Here is a 19,246-nt window from a genome sequence, read left to right as displayed (position 1 = left end):
CATTGTTTACAGTGCGCTGCCTGATTATGGGAAACGGAGGGCTCCGTCATACCTCACAGTGTCTGTGTGAGTATGGCCGTGCGTGTTAGTGAGTTTGCACCAGCCCTTATTGACCTGAAAGTTTCCAGTCGCTAATTTTGACAATATGCACACACCCCCACAACATTCAGATGCAAACCCCCCACTCCACATACTGATGTGAAATATAGACTTCCCTGTTCCTGTTCTGTTTAACTTATTAACTTAGAAACATGTGATGTGTCTGCCAACTGAGAGATGAGTGACTAAGGTCAGGGCAAAAGAGAAAGCACTTGTGATTATCTGGAAAAGCAATGCAGCCACAGGGAGAAGACGGTTTAAACGGTAACTCAGTTGAACCACACAAACCCAGTTAAAAGCATCAGTCGTGCACTATCAATAAAAAGTGCTGTCATCGTTGACCTTGCGAACTCTGCACTCCCCTCTCTCTCCTGAAAGATTTATTGGCGATGGAAAGGTTTTCCCTTTCAGAAGGGGAATCCATTTCCTGTTCAGACCCACACTCAAGTCTGAGCTCACTTCCTGGAAACGGTCATAACAACCCATCCACTGATAAACAAGCAGCGCACCAAACAGGAAGCCTGGCGGCGGGGTAGAGAGTTCAGAGTCCCACTCGTCGGCTTCTTGTGGCTACTGCCGACGAGGGCTTTGCTGGGCCTGAAGCTCTCGTGGGCCCCTCTGGCTCACCGCAAAAACCCAACATGGCAGCCATTTCTTCACAACGGCCCTTCATTAGACTGTAATCGGTCTCTCGTCGAAGCCATTAACAAATAAGAAGTAAAAACACCCGGGCCGTGAGCTGGAGTGGAAATGTTGCCTGTGCTTTCACCTAGTATGTCATTTCACACCATGAACATGCGAAAATAATGCAGGTCAAGAGAGACCAGGATTGGAGAATTTCCATAAGATGTGCAAACAACATACTTGTTATCGCTAATGCACTGTTAGACTTGCCTCAGCTGCTATGACTACAGGGATTTGATGTGGTTGCCTGTTGCGATGTTATTGTCTAGGTTTATGAGGGTTTATTGTCTGAGGTGTAGTGTTTTATGTGTACCCCTTGGACTGATCCGTGCTGACTAACACTCTTTAGTGTTGACTAGCGTGTGTTTAGCATAGACGAAGGTCGAAAAAAGAAATGTAAAAAAATCCAAAAACAAAGCGTTGCTAAGAATACCGCAATGTGGCTGCTTAGTCATTTTATCATGTGTCTTATCTCACCCTGTCTCTGCTATGGGCTTCTGTCGCGGCGGGAAATCAAAAGCATGCTGCCCCTGACTCAGGAAACAGATCAGCCGCAAAGCACCGCGGGGAGAATTTTCCGCATGGCCAATAGCGACGCACCAGTGCCATCCACCCCCCTGGCGGCTACTCTGCCATCCGACGTGTTTGCTCTTCTGTCTCCTTCTCGCTTGCCCTTTCCCAGCTCATCAGACAAAGTAAAGACGCCACTTTTTCAGACGGCCCAGGTGGAGAACTCTAAGGCTCCCGACTGCCATCACCCGTCTGCCGCGCGCGAGGACGGGAATGCCGTAGTGGCTGTAGGGAAAAAAAGGAGGGTTTGACCTTTACCCAGCAGCAAAATGGCCTGTTTTGTTTTGGGGGGTTTTTTAGGTCGAAAAACAAATCGAAGGTGATGAGGGCTGTGCAGAATCATGAAAATTCAACGTTTGCATTCCCTCTCAAGATGGTTTGATAATGTCCCTTTTTTGTGGTTGAAATGACCTTCCCAAAAGTCAGAAGAAGAATGTAGTCCATCTTTGGCATTAGCGGTAACATTCAGTTTTCATTACCACTGATCTCAGATCAGAAGGAGGAGAACAAGGCCATGTGGGAGAGTGAACCCTCGAGTCCCCTCGACCATGCCTGACTGCCACCTTAAGCTTCCGTTTGAACCATCTGTAGTCTGATTCCCAGACGGTGCCTGATCTCAGACCAGCTAAGAGGCGGCACCGCGAGCCGGGCCCACGGGCAGAACAGAAACGGCAGATGGAGCTTACCTTCCCAGCGGGATGGCCAGGTAGAACACGGAGAGCATTATGGTCCTGCTGTTGTTGGTGAACAGGTCCCCGATGATCGTTGGAGAGATGGAAGAGTAGCTGGACTCTCCGATGCCCACAAGTCCTCTGGACAGCACGAACAACCAGTAGTACTGCAGGAGGAGACAGAGCGCGGGATCAGAGAGAAAGAAACAGACTTAGCAGGAGCGCGGACGTTTCTCACCATGGGATCAGAGAGGGAGCAGGAGTGCGTACATTTCTCACCACCGTGAACTATGAACCCTGCTCCAAATATGCTCACCATAAAAGTTCATTTCAACTACAGGACTCTCTTTTTTTCTCAGCGTACTATCAATGGCGTTTGTTTGCTGTGCAGTTTCCTTCACGTTCAATATCTGAAACCTTCTCGTATCTTTTTCTAACAGACCAGTAACTGATGATTGCTCTCTTTTCCTCTTTCAGAAATAGATCAACGCTCCCTCCCTTACCCAGAAGCCCTGGCTGCTGATTCAGCAGTCCTCCCCTGCATAAATCCGTTCCCTTCAACTGAAGGTAACTGCACTGCTGGGTACGGATTTCCCAAGAACACTGTGCAGGGATTAACGGGCGTAGAATCAAAGGAAGGCGAACCGTGACACTCCAGCCTCGCCGTTCACGGGACGGCATTTTCATAGTGAACGTGGACCGCAACAATAATTGTGGAATTAGACTCAGAAAGCAGGCGTTTTCTGAATCCATTGTAGCACTGTGCACTCTGACCCAGGACTGCTGGGGGGATGGTTAGCATGAAGGGGAATGAAAGGTTGGGGTATGCACATAACCTTTCATGTGGAGACATGTTAAAGTGGGTGTGCACAGGCCACAGGAATACGGGTGTGCATATGTATATATACACACGCATGCTCGACGGGTAAGAAGCCAGTTATGAGTTGCTCCTATATTTCCGCTGCCGGTCCAGGGCCATGTTGACCCCTCTCGCGCTGGGGCCAACATCATTGCCTTTCTTTATCTGCAGGTGATTTTGGAACTGCGTGGTTACACATGTTCTCTCCCTGGTCTGCAGACCTGCTCGGCCCACCTCCCCCACGAGGCGATCGCACACTTGCCTCTTCGCTGCTGCGCGTTTCTGGGGCTGACTAGCGCGAGCGCGCTCGCACAGCGCGATAATGAATGAATGTTGCAAATAGAGGAATTCTCCTGAGGAGTGGGCCATAATGAGATTAGTGTGTGATGGGGAGGGCAGAGTGAGTGGGAGAGAGAGGGGTGGGGAGAGAGAGAGAGAGAGAGAGAGAGAGAGAGAGAGAGAGAGAGAGAGAGAGAGAGAGAGAGAGAGAGAGAGAAAGTCTGCAGGGTTGTTAGTGTGATGTCTCACTGAACGGCTCATGTAGCTACCTGGGAAGCCAGCTGCAGATGCGTATAGTTGCCAGCGATGTGTGTGTGTGTGTGTGTGTGTGTGTGTGTGTGTGCATATGATTATATAACAGAGAGACTAGGAGAAAAACAACTTACCTTTAAAAGATGGCTGGAGAATTAAAGAAGACATTTCTCTGCAATCACCACTACAATGACTATGTATGACCATCATAAACAAGTGTTTTCTACTGTGTTTACTACTTCTGGACCACACACAGAATCATATAACTTATGATATATCAGAGAACTGTAGTATTATACATAATACAGTTTCTGTTGGGCTCTGAACTTGTTAAACAGCCTCCATAGGAGCACTATGGCACCTTGAGTCATTCAACAGCAATTCAGTAATGGCATAACAGCTTGGTAAGGGGACCAGATGCAGTAATTGTGTGTGCGCGTGTGTGCATGTGCGTATGTGTGCACGTGCATGCGTGCATACGTGTGAGTGAGTGTGTGTGTGTGCAGGCGTGCGTATGTGTGTGAATGTGTGTGTGTGTGCGCACTACAATTCTATCCCTCCTCCTAAATAGGACATGAAGTATTGTGCCTGGTGATGTCAAACTCACATCCCATTCCCATCTAATTCTCATCCTATTCCCAGACAGCCCTTTGTTCTCTCCCTCTGTTCCTGCCTGGCGTACTGGTTCACGTGACAGTGGACCGGCGCTTGTCGAGTGTTGCGTATTTTCCCAGGAGGCAACGGGAATGCCTCTGGAGTATGTAGCAGGAATGGCCCTAGGATCAAGGGGTCACTATGACCTTGCATCTGCCCTTTGTCACGTCTACCATCGACTGAATGGACACACACACATGCACATGCATGCATGTGGGTACACATGCTGAGTAACATATACCAGCATACCGCTTTGTTGGCTCAGTCTTTCCATACCAAAGACTATGTTCTCACATCCTTAATCTAAAACTTCTTCATTTATTTTTAACTTGGCTTCTCTTATGAGTCAAGATCATTTTGACTGGCGTTAGAACGGAACAAACTGGCCTCTTCTGCCATATTAAAGCGATGGGGCAGTGGAGGCCAAGTGGCCTTCTGTCTCCGCCATCAAAATAGCATACATAAACATGAGTTACAAAACATATTCCACTTGAATATGCGCATATTCAATCTGCAGCCCAACACCAGCCTCAGTTTTCTGTCAAAACCTGAGAAGCAATATAATGATCAGCAAACAAGAAACCAAAAAATATATATTCTGCGTATGTAGGCAATAAGACATATCTTAATTGCTTTCTAATTTCTGAAACCCCGCCCCCACCCTCAAATAGCCCATTTTGTCTAACTCATTTCTTAAGCATCACTTTTCATTTTCACCAGAGGAATCTCTCTCAGCAGATTGGTATATGATGATCTACTGAATTGGCCCATCTATGCACTAACAAACAATCTTGTCCAAAAGTATCCAGCTCCCTGGAGAGCTGACAGAGGTTGGGTGGATGAGTTCATTAGCCACAGGGCAGAAGGTCAGGAGGAAGTAATGATGACACGCGTTACAGAACGTCTTTTTTTTATAGTTAATATTATTTCTGTTTTGGTGACTTTTATTATATAAAAAGCATTTCCTTCAAGCACTTCCCTGCGTGTTGTATAATCCTCTCAGCTCGTCCTGACACATCACAACATTGTGCTAATGCAGTGTAAAGGCTTGTTTTCGCACAGACATTAAATCGCCCAATATCATGTTCCTTAATGTGGTTATGTAAGAATGCGTGGCTGAGGGTGCTGACTGGCAGATAAAGGACTATCTGCAGTCCCCATTGCTCATGTGTGCATATAAATAAGCTAAGTGTGTGTGGGTGGGTGTGTTCTCAAAGGCATATCTCCTCTGTGTGTGTGTGTGTGTGTGTGTGAGTGTGTGTGTAGGTGTGTGTGTGTGTGTGTGTAGGTGTGTGTGTTCATTCAGTGTCGTTTTATGGGTCCAGGGGATTTATTGCACTTCTACTCTTATGGCACAGTGCCCTGACACCACCAGAGGAAAGAGTGCATGAACACACACACACACACACACACACACACACACACACACACACACACACACACACACACACAGCCCATGAAATGTCATAAAGACCTGTTCTTCCTCCAGGCAACACCAAACATTCCTCAACTGTCAATTTGTTGTCGTCTCTGGTCTGATCTATGGTAAGACGTGCAGTAGTGGATAGCCCCTCACCTCCCTTTACATGACATCCGCATGCTGTACACCCTGATCATTTTATCATATGAGGAGTGTGCAAGCCCCTCCCCCAGGAAGAACACATACGACATACATCTGATCTCTAGGAAGTGATGTGATAACTACCCAGATGGCCTGTCTGATCACATTAAGCTGCTAGCGGACATGTGGATTTAACATTGGGGGGGCTAATAGATGAATGGTGGGTAGTACACCACCATCTTTACAGTTTCATCCTTGCAGTCCGAATAGTAGATACGTACGGTATGCATTTGGTCGATTTACACCCAGTCCGGAGGATGTCGGAAAAAGTTCCGGAGCTGTTTTAAAACCCGCCCTGATAGCTGCTGACCCATACGTTAACCTTAAGCGCTGTTTTAAATAAGCACATTTATCACTTTGGTCTCGTGACGTGTGAGGTGGCACAACAGATGCGAGAAGGCCTGAAATGAATCGCTGATTCATCGCTGTCCCATCTGAGAGCCCAAACCAAACCCGTCTGAGGTTCTGGGCTCCCGCTGCCCTCGTGCGTCGCATTCAGGCAAGGAAGAGGAGGTGGAGCTCTTACCTCTTTGGTGATGAAGGAGCTCAGCAACGTCACGGCAGACCAGAAGAAGATGCCACAGCTCAGGATGACCTTCCTGTTGAAGCGGTCGCCTAGGTAACCAAAGATGGGGGCAGCCACCATGAAACTGCAGATGAACACTGGGGAAGATTAAAAAAAAAGAGAGAGTGAGCATTTTTGCATTTTAATTCACACTGGTCTGTTTACATACAATATGGGAGATATTCAGAACTGGCACCATAATACACGAAGGAAAGACACGGGCATGCGGATGACTACGAGCTGCTTAAATAATAGTTGAAAAGTCAGCAGCTGTATCCAATTCCTCCTCCAAGACTCCCTGATTCAGCCTCCCAACCCACTCTCCACCCACGAGCCCCTGGCACTTTGTTCTCCGTGTCCAAGCAACAGCCATTCCGACATATTAACACGCACTGAAGGATGTTTGAAGGTCTGGAAAGGAACGGTTCGGACAGCCTCGCATGTGCATGAGTGCATGTGTAAAGGTTTCATTTTGCAGGAGCATGCCTCACGTTTGCCGCTCAGTGATGTGATGCAGTGATACTGTAGGTCTTCTTCTCCAAATTCCACTGTCATAGGTCATTAAAGTTTAGGGAAGCTATATCGCTGGCTTTTCATTTTCGCTGTTGCCTGTTGCCGTATCCGGGAGTTCCGGCTCTAAAATAAAACCAAAATTCACCAAAGACAGCAGCCAACGTTTATGCAGCTAGAGTCCCCAGTTCAGCAGATACTGACTTAATGGAAATAAGGTGATGTTAAATTTAAAAGAGGATGCTGAACTGACGATGCTCTGACCTGGACTATGGGAAGAGCAGATTCTTCCTTATTTGTAATTGCTGGTGTTTTGGGCGTGGGGTTTAAAGCTTGGTTTAGCGCTCTTGCTGCGAGGTGGGTGTTGTGTAATTCTGAGATCTGTGTGCAGTATCAGTAATGACCGACCACGACCGACCATGACCTAAGCGGAATCTGCCTCAGTAATCTCACACGCACACGCGATTTGCGTAAACGTGCAGTGGCTTGGGGCGCTGTCGCTCTCAGTATATAGCATTCTGTGTTGAGATTCCTCGCACTGCTGAATATAATACTGAAGCCAGTCAGCAAAAGGCTGTTATCTAAAATGGCAGTCGCAATCACTGCGGGCCAGCCCCCTCTCGTCCTCCTCCATTGTCGTCAATTCAGAAAATTGGCCACACGACTCCAAAACTAACGTTGCTGAATTATTATACTGCTCTCTGCCAGCTATTGATGTCCCCGTTTGGACCGTCAATGACTACCCTTTTTTGAAGAAGAAAAAGAAGGCTTGTCTGCCTCCGCAATCTCAAGTAACGTACGTCCTGGAAGCAGACTAAACGGTACCATCTCGAGCCGGCTGGGACGTCCGCACTGGCCGCACGATCGAGATCAGCTCGACTAGATGTCTGCTTCGTCCCGCAGAAGGAACCTAACGGCCAATTGGTGTCTGTGTGGATTGTCTGGTACATGTTTAGTTACCAAGAAACTAGTTCACAGGAAAACGGTTGTTGTTCCTGTAAATGTCAATCACACAGCTGGCTCAACAAAGTCACGGGTCAGGGGACTTGTGGCAGCTGGTAAGGGTCTTTAGGGGGGCAGTCTCTGCCTGGGGTCGTTTTTAAGCTCCGACATCTGTTCTCATACCATTCAATGCAACAGTATCATACCATCATACCATCTTTCTGTTTAGCAATATGGGGTGTTACATAAATCATGAGCTTTATGTTAAATCCCAAACACAAACAATAAAGCATCATGGTGTTGGAATGTCTGTTACTAACAGGTGGAATGCAACGAGTGTTTCAGGCACCCTTTAATTAAGGTGCACTGAGTATCTACCACACCCTGTCATTCTTAAGTCAGCAGCATTAACAATAAGACAATACGTACACAGGCTGCTGCTCTGTGTATCTCGTTGAGCTCGCGGTCCTGTGAAAGTCCTGTGAGAAGTGTTCAGGGTAACTGACCTGTGACTGAGTCACCAGTGCAAGGGCAGTGCCTCATACGCTCACCCGAAACTCAGCGCCACACTAGGGACCTGGTTTAAGTGCAGCATTACCATCACGAGCTACAAATCTCCCCTGCTTGAAATGTGCTGCTTCACAGCTACTTGGCCGTGTGTGTGTGTGTTTGTATCCAGGTGATCTACTGAACTTTGGACAGAGCTTAAAAGGATTGCTGTTTTTGGTGTGTGGAAGGAAGTGCTCTCTGTTTCTCTCTCTCTCTCTCTCTCTCTCTCTCTCTCTCTCTCTCTCTCTCTCTCTCTCTCTCTCTCACCCTCTCTCACCTACACACACACACACACACACACACACACACACACCCCAAGAACTGTGCCAGCTGCTTCTAACAAAATGAGCAGAATGAGCAGAATCATAGTGTGTGTGTGTGTGTGTGTGTGTGTGTTTGAATGAAACAGAGGTACTGACAGACAGCCACAAAGAGAGGCATTAAGCAGAGTTGGCAGCCCGACTCAGCCATGTTACACATGTGAGAGGACAGAGCTAAGTTCACCTGCAGTGTCTCTGATAATGACTTTGTGTCCCTGCGCGCATTCGCCAGAGCTCTCAGCATGACACTTGCGCCCCAGAGAGAGAGAGAGAGAGAGAGAGAGAGACTGAGACTGACTGACTGAGTGAGTGAGTGAGTGACTGAGTGAGTGAGTGAGTGAGTGAGTGTGTTTTTTTTGGGGGGGGTCACAAATGTACATAAGACATGGCATTGTGTGTTGTGTGTCATAGAAAAATGTGCATAAAATCGCCCCTCTTCACCTTCTCACCCTGGGTAAGTATGCATAACCTTCAGCGGGGTCCGCTGGCTGCAGGATTGTCGGGCGATCAGGATGTGCAGATTGCCTGTGCCTCGGGGGAGAGGCCGGGCTCACCTGCATTCCCAGGTGAAAGCATAACCAAGAACTGGGCAGCGTTCCACAGTTAAGCTTCTTAACTCCACGGAAGATTGTTCCGCCCGCTCTTCTAAATGTCACAAACATTATATCACCCTGGAAATATGTATTGTGTGAAATATAAACACAATAATGTGCCTTTCAGTTTTGCTGCCTCTAGTTAAAAAAAAAAAAACCCAAAAAAACCTCCCAGCTCAACTCAAAGCGGCGCCGTCATTTCGCGAAAAGATCTTATTTATCTCTACAGGATCTTATTTATTTACTATGATTTCAGAAATGTTTTGGGCAGTACTACAGCAAAGGTGCGAGTGACCGCGGTCCCAGAACAGCTCGCACACCTGGACATGCGGGGAAAAGCAGCAGACGCCCCGAGCAACCACGCCTCTTCTCGCTGACGGCACGTCACCTGAACGCGGCGGTCATAAACTGTGGATGCTTGAACTTTGCATCCTGTAGACTTATTAGACAAAGTCTTTTTATGTGTCATTTGTAGACATTGTACATCGAATTGCTTGCAGTGAGGCGCAGAGTAGATTTCCAGCAGGGACTATTAAAGGAAAAAATACTAACGCTAGAAAATGTAAAGAGGTATATGTGCCGTATGTAGTAGTGCAGGTTACAGTGCAAGATGCATGTTTAAAAATCTGTCAGAACATAAAATACACACATGTGCATAGTGGATGCGGAGGTTTAAGGGGAATTTTAGGACAACTAGTGAACGCCTCTCTCTCTCCACAGGGGTTGGAGGAACTGTTTCAAATTCTTTGTGCCATCTACTGAGAAACAAAAAGCATTTTGTTTCAGTATAGCAGAATGTGCCACCTTCAAGCCGTCGGGCGACATTTTTGACATGCTTGTAATGTGTCTTGTGGGAAATGTGAAGATGTTCTCATGTCAATAACTGGTCTTAGTTGACAGTTTTAAATTGTTTTTGTTTTCAAAAATAAACAAATAACTGACAGTGAAGCACAGCGAAACGGGAAGAGCAGGGAGTTTATTGCTGCCGTCTGCCTCTTCTGCTTCTCGGGGTGAAAGTTAATACGTTCAGATCAGTTTCCCCTACTAGAGTATTCTTGAAGAGAGGCTACTTGGTACTATATAGCACTATAACCTACTAACTATAGACTATAGGTAAAGGTTAAAGTAAAGGTGTTGCGTGCGTGTGTAAATGCGTGTGCATGTGTGTGTCTAGGTGATCTACTGAACATTAGACAATATGTATACATGTACGTGCGCGTGTGTGTGTGTGTGTGTGTGTGTGTGTGTGTGTGTGTGTGGCCGTCACACTTCTGACCCTCTCTCTGTAAACAAGCCATTGTCTGTCTGTAGGTTTATTTATATAAGATAGCTGCAGAGGACTTCTGCTGTGTTCAGAGGATGTTATGCCAGCTCGGTCATTAACACACACACACACACACACACACACACACACACACACAAGTGCATATGCTGAAACCCTCAGGTTTGGGGGTCCTGGGGGAGACAGTTCCCGGCACTCGTCTGCCACCATGTTTTCTTCATGGCCTTCTGTGTGCTCCCCTTCAAGTTGCCTCTGTGTTGTCTACTGTGAGCACTCAGAACACACAGCAGGCTTTGGGACAATGTCCTGCAATAAACTCTATGCTTGGCCCATTTCATGACAGAAAAAGAAGAACACAGTTATTGCCTCTTTCGGACCACTATATGGGTTTCCTGGAGTTTCCTAGTTCCAATCCAGCTTTCAGTTTGCATTATTCCAATAAATGATTCTTTTCTATTACAGGACCTTGACTTTGTTAATATTTCAAATTTGAATTAAAGAGGGATAATTCAGTCAGGCCGTTTTGAATAGAATTTGTGGTTATTGTTTAGTGACAGACAGTGAAGCCATTGTAATTACTTGAGTGTTATCTGAAATAGATCATAATGGTGCACATCAAAGCGACGTCAAACGGACATCCCATGACAAACTTAATCACTGTCAACGTTTCAGTTGACCGATACGCAGTCGACTCAGTCCAGTTCTGTAAGCCACATGGTGTATCTTAATTACAAACATGTAACTAGCCTTTAAAAGCCCCTTCTACCTACTGAATTATGCTTGTATTTATTTCAGTGACTGAGCACCTGTGGGAGTATGCCTTTAGTGTGTGTGTGTGTGTGTGTGTGTGTGTGTGTGTGTGTGTGTGTGTGTGTGTGTAGCATCTGACATCCCGCAATATCAACGCTGCATAGTGCCGCATGCCTACCCATCAGTTGGGGTCGGTGCAAAAAACAGAAGGGAGAATGTAAGTTCATATTTCATGTTCCCTTTGATGTGCGATGGTTGGATCTGACACCTCTATTATCACTGCCTCTGTCATCACTGACACGCTCATCAACGCCCCTCTCCTCACGGCTTCCCTCATCACTGCTGATAGTGTAAACTGACTGTCATGTAGAATGGATCAGTATTATATAGAATATCCGGTGTCTTTCCAAGTCTGTTCGATTTGACGGTTTGATTTGAAAACATCACAAACCTCGTCAGTTTCAGAGATTCTCCTGATGGCCTTGCTGAAATTTGCAACATTGTCTGACAGTCCGTAACTCATGCAGGACGTATGTGTAGTGGCGGCTGTGGACAGATTACTACCCACACCATCCACCCAGTGCCAGAAGGCACAGGGAGTGGTACCTCTGTGTGTGTGTGTGTGTGTGTGTGTGTGTGTGTGTGTGTGTGTGCGTGTGTGTGTGCGCACGTGTGTCTGTAATGCTATTGCACGAAGCTCAAGACTCTGCTCCTTTGCCGGCTCATTTACAGTCAAAACTACGCACGTCATGTTCCGATACACAGCCTTCACCAGCACTCGACAACAGCCTATTTATCTAGTGATAACTATCCAAAGCCCCTATTCTTCCCCCTTCCCCTGAATCATACAGCTCTTCCTGTTTAGCTCCGTGTGCCTGTGCAATGTGTTTTTTTCCGGTATGCATCTCCCGTACGAGCCAGTGTAGCCTCTGTGACTCTGAGCTGCGCGTGCGGACGCCGATGCTTTGTTTCCACAGAGAGAGCTTCAGCGCAGGTGCGCGCTGAACTGAGATCAGTTCACCCACACACACACGCACGCATGCACACTAACACACTAACATGCACGCATGCTTCATTCTGCTGCTCTTACAAAGTGATTCAGATCTGTCTTTTTATCCGTCATGAATAAAACAGCGCTGATGCTGGAGCTGAGGGGGCAGCGATGACGGGGGATGACGGAGATGACGGGGATGATGGGGAGGACGGGGAGGATGGGGATGACGGAGATGATGGGAAGGATGGAGATGACGGAGATGACGGAGAAGATGGGGAGGATGGAGATGACGGAGATGACGGAGATGATGGGGAGGATGGAGATGACGGAGATGATGGGGAGGATGGAGATGACGGAGATGATGGGGAGGATGGAGATGATGGGGAGGATGGAGATGACGGAGATGATGGAGCTGATGGAGATGATGGAGCTGATGGAGATGACGGAGATGATGGAGATGATGGAGATGATGGGAGGATGGGGAGGATGGGGAGGATGCTCCTCCCTAGATAAATCACTTAATGAAAGCTGTGGTGCAGCCCCAGTGTAACCTGGCGCGAGGGCCAAATCTTTCCTTTGCCCTCATTCGGGGTGTGGGGATTTCAGATTCTCTTCACGTTTCCATACAACTTTTTTGAGATTCGATTATTGTTCGATTCGATTATTTGTCATTACGTCACGGCTGATGTCGGCCTTGGACAAACAATAATAATTACAAAAAAAAAAAAACCAAACACCACCACCAGCCGCAGAGTTGCCTGGCCGCCCACGTGTTGGTCCTCGTTGTCAAATTCCCTCATCGTGTGGGCAAACAAAGCGTGTGTGTTTCAATGGGACAAACTAATTAGAGAAGCACCCCTGAGAGTAAGAGTGACAGCTGCAGTACTGGGCACGGAGAAGGGTGAGTTGCAGAGAGAGAGAGAGAGAGAGAGCGATAGAGCGATAGACACAGACATAGAGGGGATGAGTAACACTGTTAAAGACTTTGCATTGCACGTGCCCTGACATGTTTACTGACGGTAGTGGTCTGCAACTTAACCCACTTAGCGTGTGTGTGTGTGTTAATATACTGCATTATAGTTTGCATGTTGCTTTCGGAAATGATTGCGTGTCAGAAGAAAAAAGCACCATCATGAATCTCCGTGCCCAGTGTGAGGATTTATTCTATGCTTGGCCAGCAGCGTGAGATTCTCGTTCGTTTACCATCACGGTAAACACTTCTGTCCGCCTAACGCCCTTCTCTCTACGTGTATGTCCATCTTGTTTTTTTCTCAACTACCCCGTGCTAGAACTGAACTATGCAAGCCGGGCCAAACCCATGGTTCTCCTTTCACACAAGCATTTGAGCATCACTGTCCGCACATTGTTCTACAGTGTTATTCCAATTGGAATGCACGCCTGTGGTGAGGTCACTAAATAAACAGACGACTGTGCTTAAGGTTAATTTGGTCTTCACTCATACTTAGATGACCTCGCAGTCAAAACAAACAACTGCATTGTGGGTAACCTTGACAAAAGTTGGTAGGTGTTTTAGACAGAGAGCTGGTGAGATGTAAAGACTTTTAGTCGGGGGCGGTTCTCTCCAGGCTGGAGGTAACTGGGGTAAGACTGAACACGACCGATCCTTATGGAGACTTCAATCTGGGCAACCTCGATTATCTGACTGAGGGGCGTCTGCCTTTTCGCTTCCTTCAGTTCTCCGGAATGCGAAGATGACCATTAACTCTGAACCCAAGGAATCACAGCCAGGACCCCATGCCCTTGAACAAAAACGTGAAAGAATTCCATTCAAAACCAGGAAAGAAATTTGATATGGCCTACCAAAAACATTGCTAAGGTGAACTGCTAAGGCGTGAAGCATTTCAAATATGTCAGCCATGGAACGACCAGATGATATCAAGCTTACCCTGAAAGTGTGTTGGCTGTCTGCTTTTTTTTTTTTTTTTTTTGCCAAACATTCATGGTTATGTGAGTGTTCAGACCAGAACTTGTTCCACCAGCAGTTGTTCAAGAGGGTCATGGGAAACTAGTTCATATTTGAAAGGCGTAAACTACTCCGGACCAGCTGATAGCTACATTCTTCCACATGCATGTTCTAACAGAAGGCAAACTCAATAGGAGTCGCAGGTGTGCGGGGGAAACGCTATGGACATGGAATGTACAGGAAGCTCTCCAATGTCTTGTGTGTATGTGCATGTGTGTGTGCGTGCGCGCGTGTGTGTGCGTGCGCGTGTGTACACATATGTACATGCGAGATGCTCATCTTTTTATGAACCACAGCGTGTGCACAAATTTAACAGACCTGAACGGAACACGTCGGACTGTCGGACTGCGGGCGGAGCTGAACAGGGTCAAAACCAACAGCCAGCGAGGCAGCTCCTTCTGCTGGCGAACTTTCTCAAAGTTCAGCTTCTCGCGGTGGAATGAATGGCGCGCAAAGAAAAACGCATCACCTACGGCTCCTTCACTGCCCCGATGTTTATAAAGCTTCAAAAGTGAGGCTGTGTTGCCGTTAAAAGCCAGCGAGCATGCTAAGTGAAACGCAAATCTCCGCATTCTGATCTCAGTTCTTGTCAAGCCACTTTCAGTGCAGGCTAATGAGAGGACTACAGCGTGGTTTAGCTTGGAATTTACTGCCTCGGCGTTCATGACCGAAGACGGGAGTTCCCTGAGACTGGAGTGCCTTCTTGTCACTTGTGTACACGCTCCTCTCTCCACCTCGCTGTCTTTCTCCCTGCGCTTCCTCTCTATGTGAAGAATAAGCCAAGGCTGCCATCTTGGAAAGCTTTTGGAGTGTTGTTGCTTTAGAGGCGAAGACGAGCCCCCTCCCTGTTAGAAACATCCCCTCCCGGGCCACCCAGAACGCCAGATCACAGAAAGGATGCTTGCAAACTGGAAGGAAAGGGAAAGTGTGTGTGTGTGTGTGTGTGTGTGTGTGTGTTTATGTGGAGGGGGTCTGTTTAGACATCTGAACATACTGAGAATGATTTCTGTACAGGTTTCATACACCCCTGAGTGAAGGGTTTGTCTTGGAAAGATGTAGGTGCTGTAGTTAGGTGTGATGAGAGACTTGAGTTCCAGAGCGATTTAGTGCTCTAAGGCATTATTAAGAACATCACCCTCACACTGCACTGACACATTCACACATCTTTCACATGAAGGACGTGAGGAAGTGTGTGTGTGTGTGTGTGTGTGTGTGGAGGCAGTGTGGCGATAGGGTTCTTGCAGAACTGTGAGAAATCAGAACTAATGTGAATGTGTCACTGTGATCTGTGTGTGTGTGTGTGCGTATGTGCATGATGGCTTAAAACAAATATGTGCGAGGAGATCGTGCAGAACTGAGTACATTATTTTTAGTGCAGGGCGCTGATTCTGGTTTACCGAAGGTCCCCATTTGGTGCAGCACTGCAGACAAACATCATCTCCATAACACTACAGCACTTGGAGATACTGGAGGCTGCTTCATCTATTCCATAGGCACTCTAATGAGAAAACCTGCATTATTAGGAGAGGCAACAGGCTCATTATGGCTCACCGCAGTCATGAAGATAACGGCGGGCTACGAGGAGGGGGCTAAACTGCTAGAAAGATGAAGGCTCGCTCCTTAGGCGCAAGCGATGTAAACACCTTGTTCTCTAAATGGAAAATGAGAGAACGGCAGACAGCAGGTTCAATAAAGACAGAAAAATCTGTGGGTGTGTTTGTGCATCAGAAAGTGGAAGTCATTCCCCTTGGCATCCGACAGTGGCTGATCTACTTTCGGTGCCATGCGCCACATCGCCACGGTGACAACGCGAAACTGACGAGGGATCCGCGCCACAGACTCCTGCGTGCGTAAGGACGAGGGCCCGCCTGTCTGGTGTGTGCGATACTGTGGTTGTCTCACCCTGTCTCTGGATTCAGGCGCAGGAGGACAGCGTCTTGCGGAGGGCCGCGAGGCTGCTGCCTCGTTCCCCTGACGGATGCATCCAAGCAGCCGAGCCTCTAAGCACGCCTCATTTGGAATTCCGACGCGGTGAGGCTGAGGCTGCAACCTCGCCGGAATATGTGGCATACATCGTTAGGATTCTGGTTTTGGAGAATTCCAAGCCACTTCAATAAAAGCAAACATTTCCAGACAGTAGTGTTGGTTTACAAGTATATTTGTGTGTGTGTGTGTGTGTGTCTAAGAATATTATGGCCACATCATGCGATCGAGGATCTTCCTTGAGTCATTCAGGACATGTTTGAAACTCGCTGCTGGCTGTCCGGACTCTGGAGTCACTCCGGGTTTTCTGCAGGCCACAGGTTGGCTGATAAAAGCAAAGCTTAACTCAGCAGCCTCACAGCTAAGGAGTGTCTAGTGGATGAAATTTGAAGCACATGCACGTGTGTGTGCGCGTGTGTGGGTGTGTGTGTGGGTTTGTTTCACGAGCAACATTTGTTTACTCCCTTCAAACGAGAGCTATTTTTAGGATACGTGAGTACTTTTATAGATGTGCAAACTTGCACTATGACTTTTTGCAAAAACTGCATGGCAGATGTACTGTGAGACTCTACTAGACTTATTCTTTTTGCCTATAATTAGTGTATATATTTATGTATGTATATATATATTGCATGGACCCTGTAGGCTGGGAGTGTGGACCAGACTTACGGCTCGTATTGATTTCTTGAAGCACCCGTCAGTCAACAAAGAATACCTAAGCCAATCTAAATTATTGAAGATACCAACCTAGGATCAATGCTGTGTGCGCGTGTGCGTGTGTGTGTTTGTGAGGGAGAAGGAGAGAGAGCGAGAAAGACCGAGGAGACCGGAGGAGCAGAAATTGCATCAGAGACACAAATCTTCGTCTGCTAGGATGGAGGAGGAGAATACGGCGGTGAGATGGCACAGAGGTGGCTGTGCTAGTTACATCCTCATCAATCTCCTGCCCCCCAAACCAAGGCAACCCTTGTCCGCTCTTCTCTCTCAGTGCAGAATGCGCTCCGATTTAGGGGAAAAAAAAGGCAGAGCTATGTCAAATTGTCTCGGATCCCCAATGGGACCTGTGTTCATATTGTGGGCTGTCACTGGTGCGATTAATGGTGATGCACAGTTGGAGTCGTCTGATTGGCTTGGCAGGGCTCTGTGGGAGGGGCCGGCTGAGGATCAGAACGCAGCGCCGAGGAGCGTTTTAAGTTGGGTGGTGGGGGGTGGGAGGGGGTTAGATGTTCTCCTTCGGGACCTGGCCTATGAACAGGAGCACGGATGGGTGAGGGGCGTTCATGATTTGAATTCAGACCACATTAGGTGATGCAGGGTTTGCGTCACTGCCTCTGTGGTCTGAATAAAATGACCTGGCTGGCTATTCATAGCCGGTGGAGATGGAGACAGTCTCCAGCGAATGCATGTTCCTCCAGTCCTAATGACCCGCCTCACGTCGTTAGACCCTGCTGTGAGCAGGTGCCTAAATTCCACTCCTCCCTCTCTCTCTCTCTCTCTCTCTCACTCACTCTCTCTCTGTTTTGCTCTGTGGAGTGAGTGCTTTTTACACGGTACCCGTTAAAGCGACGGCGATGCCGAAACAGCTGCCGAGCAGACATGGTACCGTGTCATACCAGGTGCCTAATCACACAAGCCTGAGCGAGAGAGAGAGAGAGAGAGACAGAGAGAGAGAGGGAGGGAGAGAGAGAGAGAGGGGTGGGCAGCTGTGATCTGTATGTCAGTAGGCAGCACAGCTGATAACACACGGAGTGCTGTTCTCAGTCCCCAGCCAAAGTAATCAGGAACTGGAACGGCCACCATTAAAACGTAAGCTGAGAATGAGATATTTGCGACTGGGTAAACATACAGTGGACATACAGTAGCAAAACTGAACTGTGTGTGTGTGTGTATGTGTGGGTCTGCTTCTTAACTTGGGGGCAAAACAGTGTAAGCGGATACACTGAAACTTTCCCAAAATATGGGAATTGCCCAATTTTAATTTCCTCCTCACCTTTTACAAAGTAGCATATCAGATTCCTTAATAAGTGGTGCTTGGAATAACCCGCTCTCCTCTGGGGCAGACAAAATGACCCACCTGTCCCAAGATCAGTCACCTCGAGCCTCCACATGCCCTGGACTGACAGCACACCAGACGAAGTGGCTAGACTGCGGGGGTTGGGGGGTTAGGCCCAGACGGTGCCGTGCTGCGTAGCGTCTCAGGAGCCGCAGTCACAGTGGCTCCGGACACACACCTCATGCCTGGGCTGCACCTGACTTCAGCTGCTGACCTCCTGACCCCTCAGACCCAGCCGGTGTAGGCGGAGAGACATGAGCCTACGTGGCCCCATTAGAACTGTAACCTTTGTAAAAGGTCGAAGCGCTCTCTACTGGCACGGCACGCTTTCCACCGTGCAACCCCGAGCCGATGCACGTCTGAACTGTTAGAGCGCCATCTCAAAACCTTCAACCTTTGTTCGTTTTGTTGCGGCCTATTCTAACCCAGAAACCTCTCCGAGACGTTTCGATCCCATTTTGAAGATACCCAAATCCCCCTTCTCAAATACCCATGTCAACCCTCAAACAAAAGGAGGCCTCGATGTGGCTTTAGGACAGTAACCTCATCCCAGATGTGTCTCTCTCTCTCCGTTTCCCCCAATCCGCCGCTCTGCCGCTCCATACATCCCTGTCTCCTCCTACACCTGTTCTCTCGATTACCCACGGAGCCCTGCAGGTGTCCCGACCGCCAGCTCGTTAGGTCTGCCTCGTTAGAAGCGCCCCACCCCTCCCGCTCGTTGAGCCGTCGAGCCCGCTTTTCTCACGCTGACCACTCGAGGTGCCGCCTGTCGCCACGGTCAGGGCCAGGAGCCAAAAAGAACGCCCTGCCTTTAGGGCAGGGTAAGAGGCTCGGCCGAGCCAGAAGCCGCGGCACTCGTGGATTGCTCGTCGCCATGGGAACGGCCATGACGGACGGCTGAGGAAGCTACGGACTAACGGCTGCGGCACACGGCCCGGTAGAGCCTCCTTTACAGCAAGTGAAGGTGAACGAGGGCTACGTTTGCTTGTGCCCAACCTCCGATGTGCTCCGCTACTGTGCTTGACACAGCGG

General features: G+C 48.1%; 1 protein-coding gene across 1 annotated transcript in view; it reads right to left on the bottom strand.

The window, feature by feature from the left end:
- The window catches only part of spns2 (spinster homolog 2 (Drosophila)), a 65,436-nt gene that overhangs the window by 22,553 nt on the left and 23,637 nt on the right, over positions 1-19,246 (bottom strand). The window contains exons 3-4 of the mRNA XM_026998551.2: positions 6,216-6,352; positions 2,040-2,191 (exon numbers count right to left, since the gene is read on the bottom strand). Of these exons, the coding sequence (XP_026854352.2) occupies positions 2,040-2,191; positions 6,216-6,352 (289 nt within the window). The remainder of the gene's footprint in view (positions 1-2,039; positions 2,192-6,215; positions 6,353-19,246) is intronic.

This window comes from Electrophorus electricus, chromosome 6, assembly GCF_013358815.1.
Source record: "Electrophorus electricus isolate fEleEle1 chromosome 6, fEleEle1.pri, whole genome shotgun sequence".
Lineage (NCBI taxonomy): Eukaryota > Metazoa > Chordata > Actinopteri > Gymnotiformes > Gymnotidae > Electrophorus > Electrophorus electricus.
Note: the sequence above shows the minus strand (reverse complement) of the source record. Positions and strands in the feature narration are given on the sequence as shown.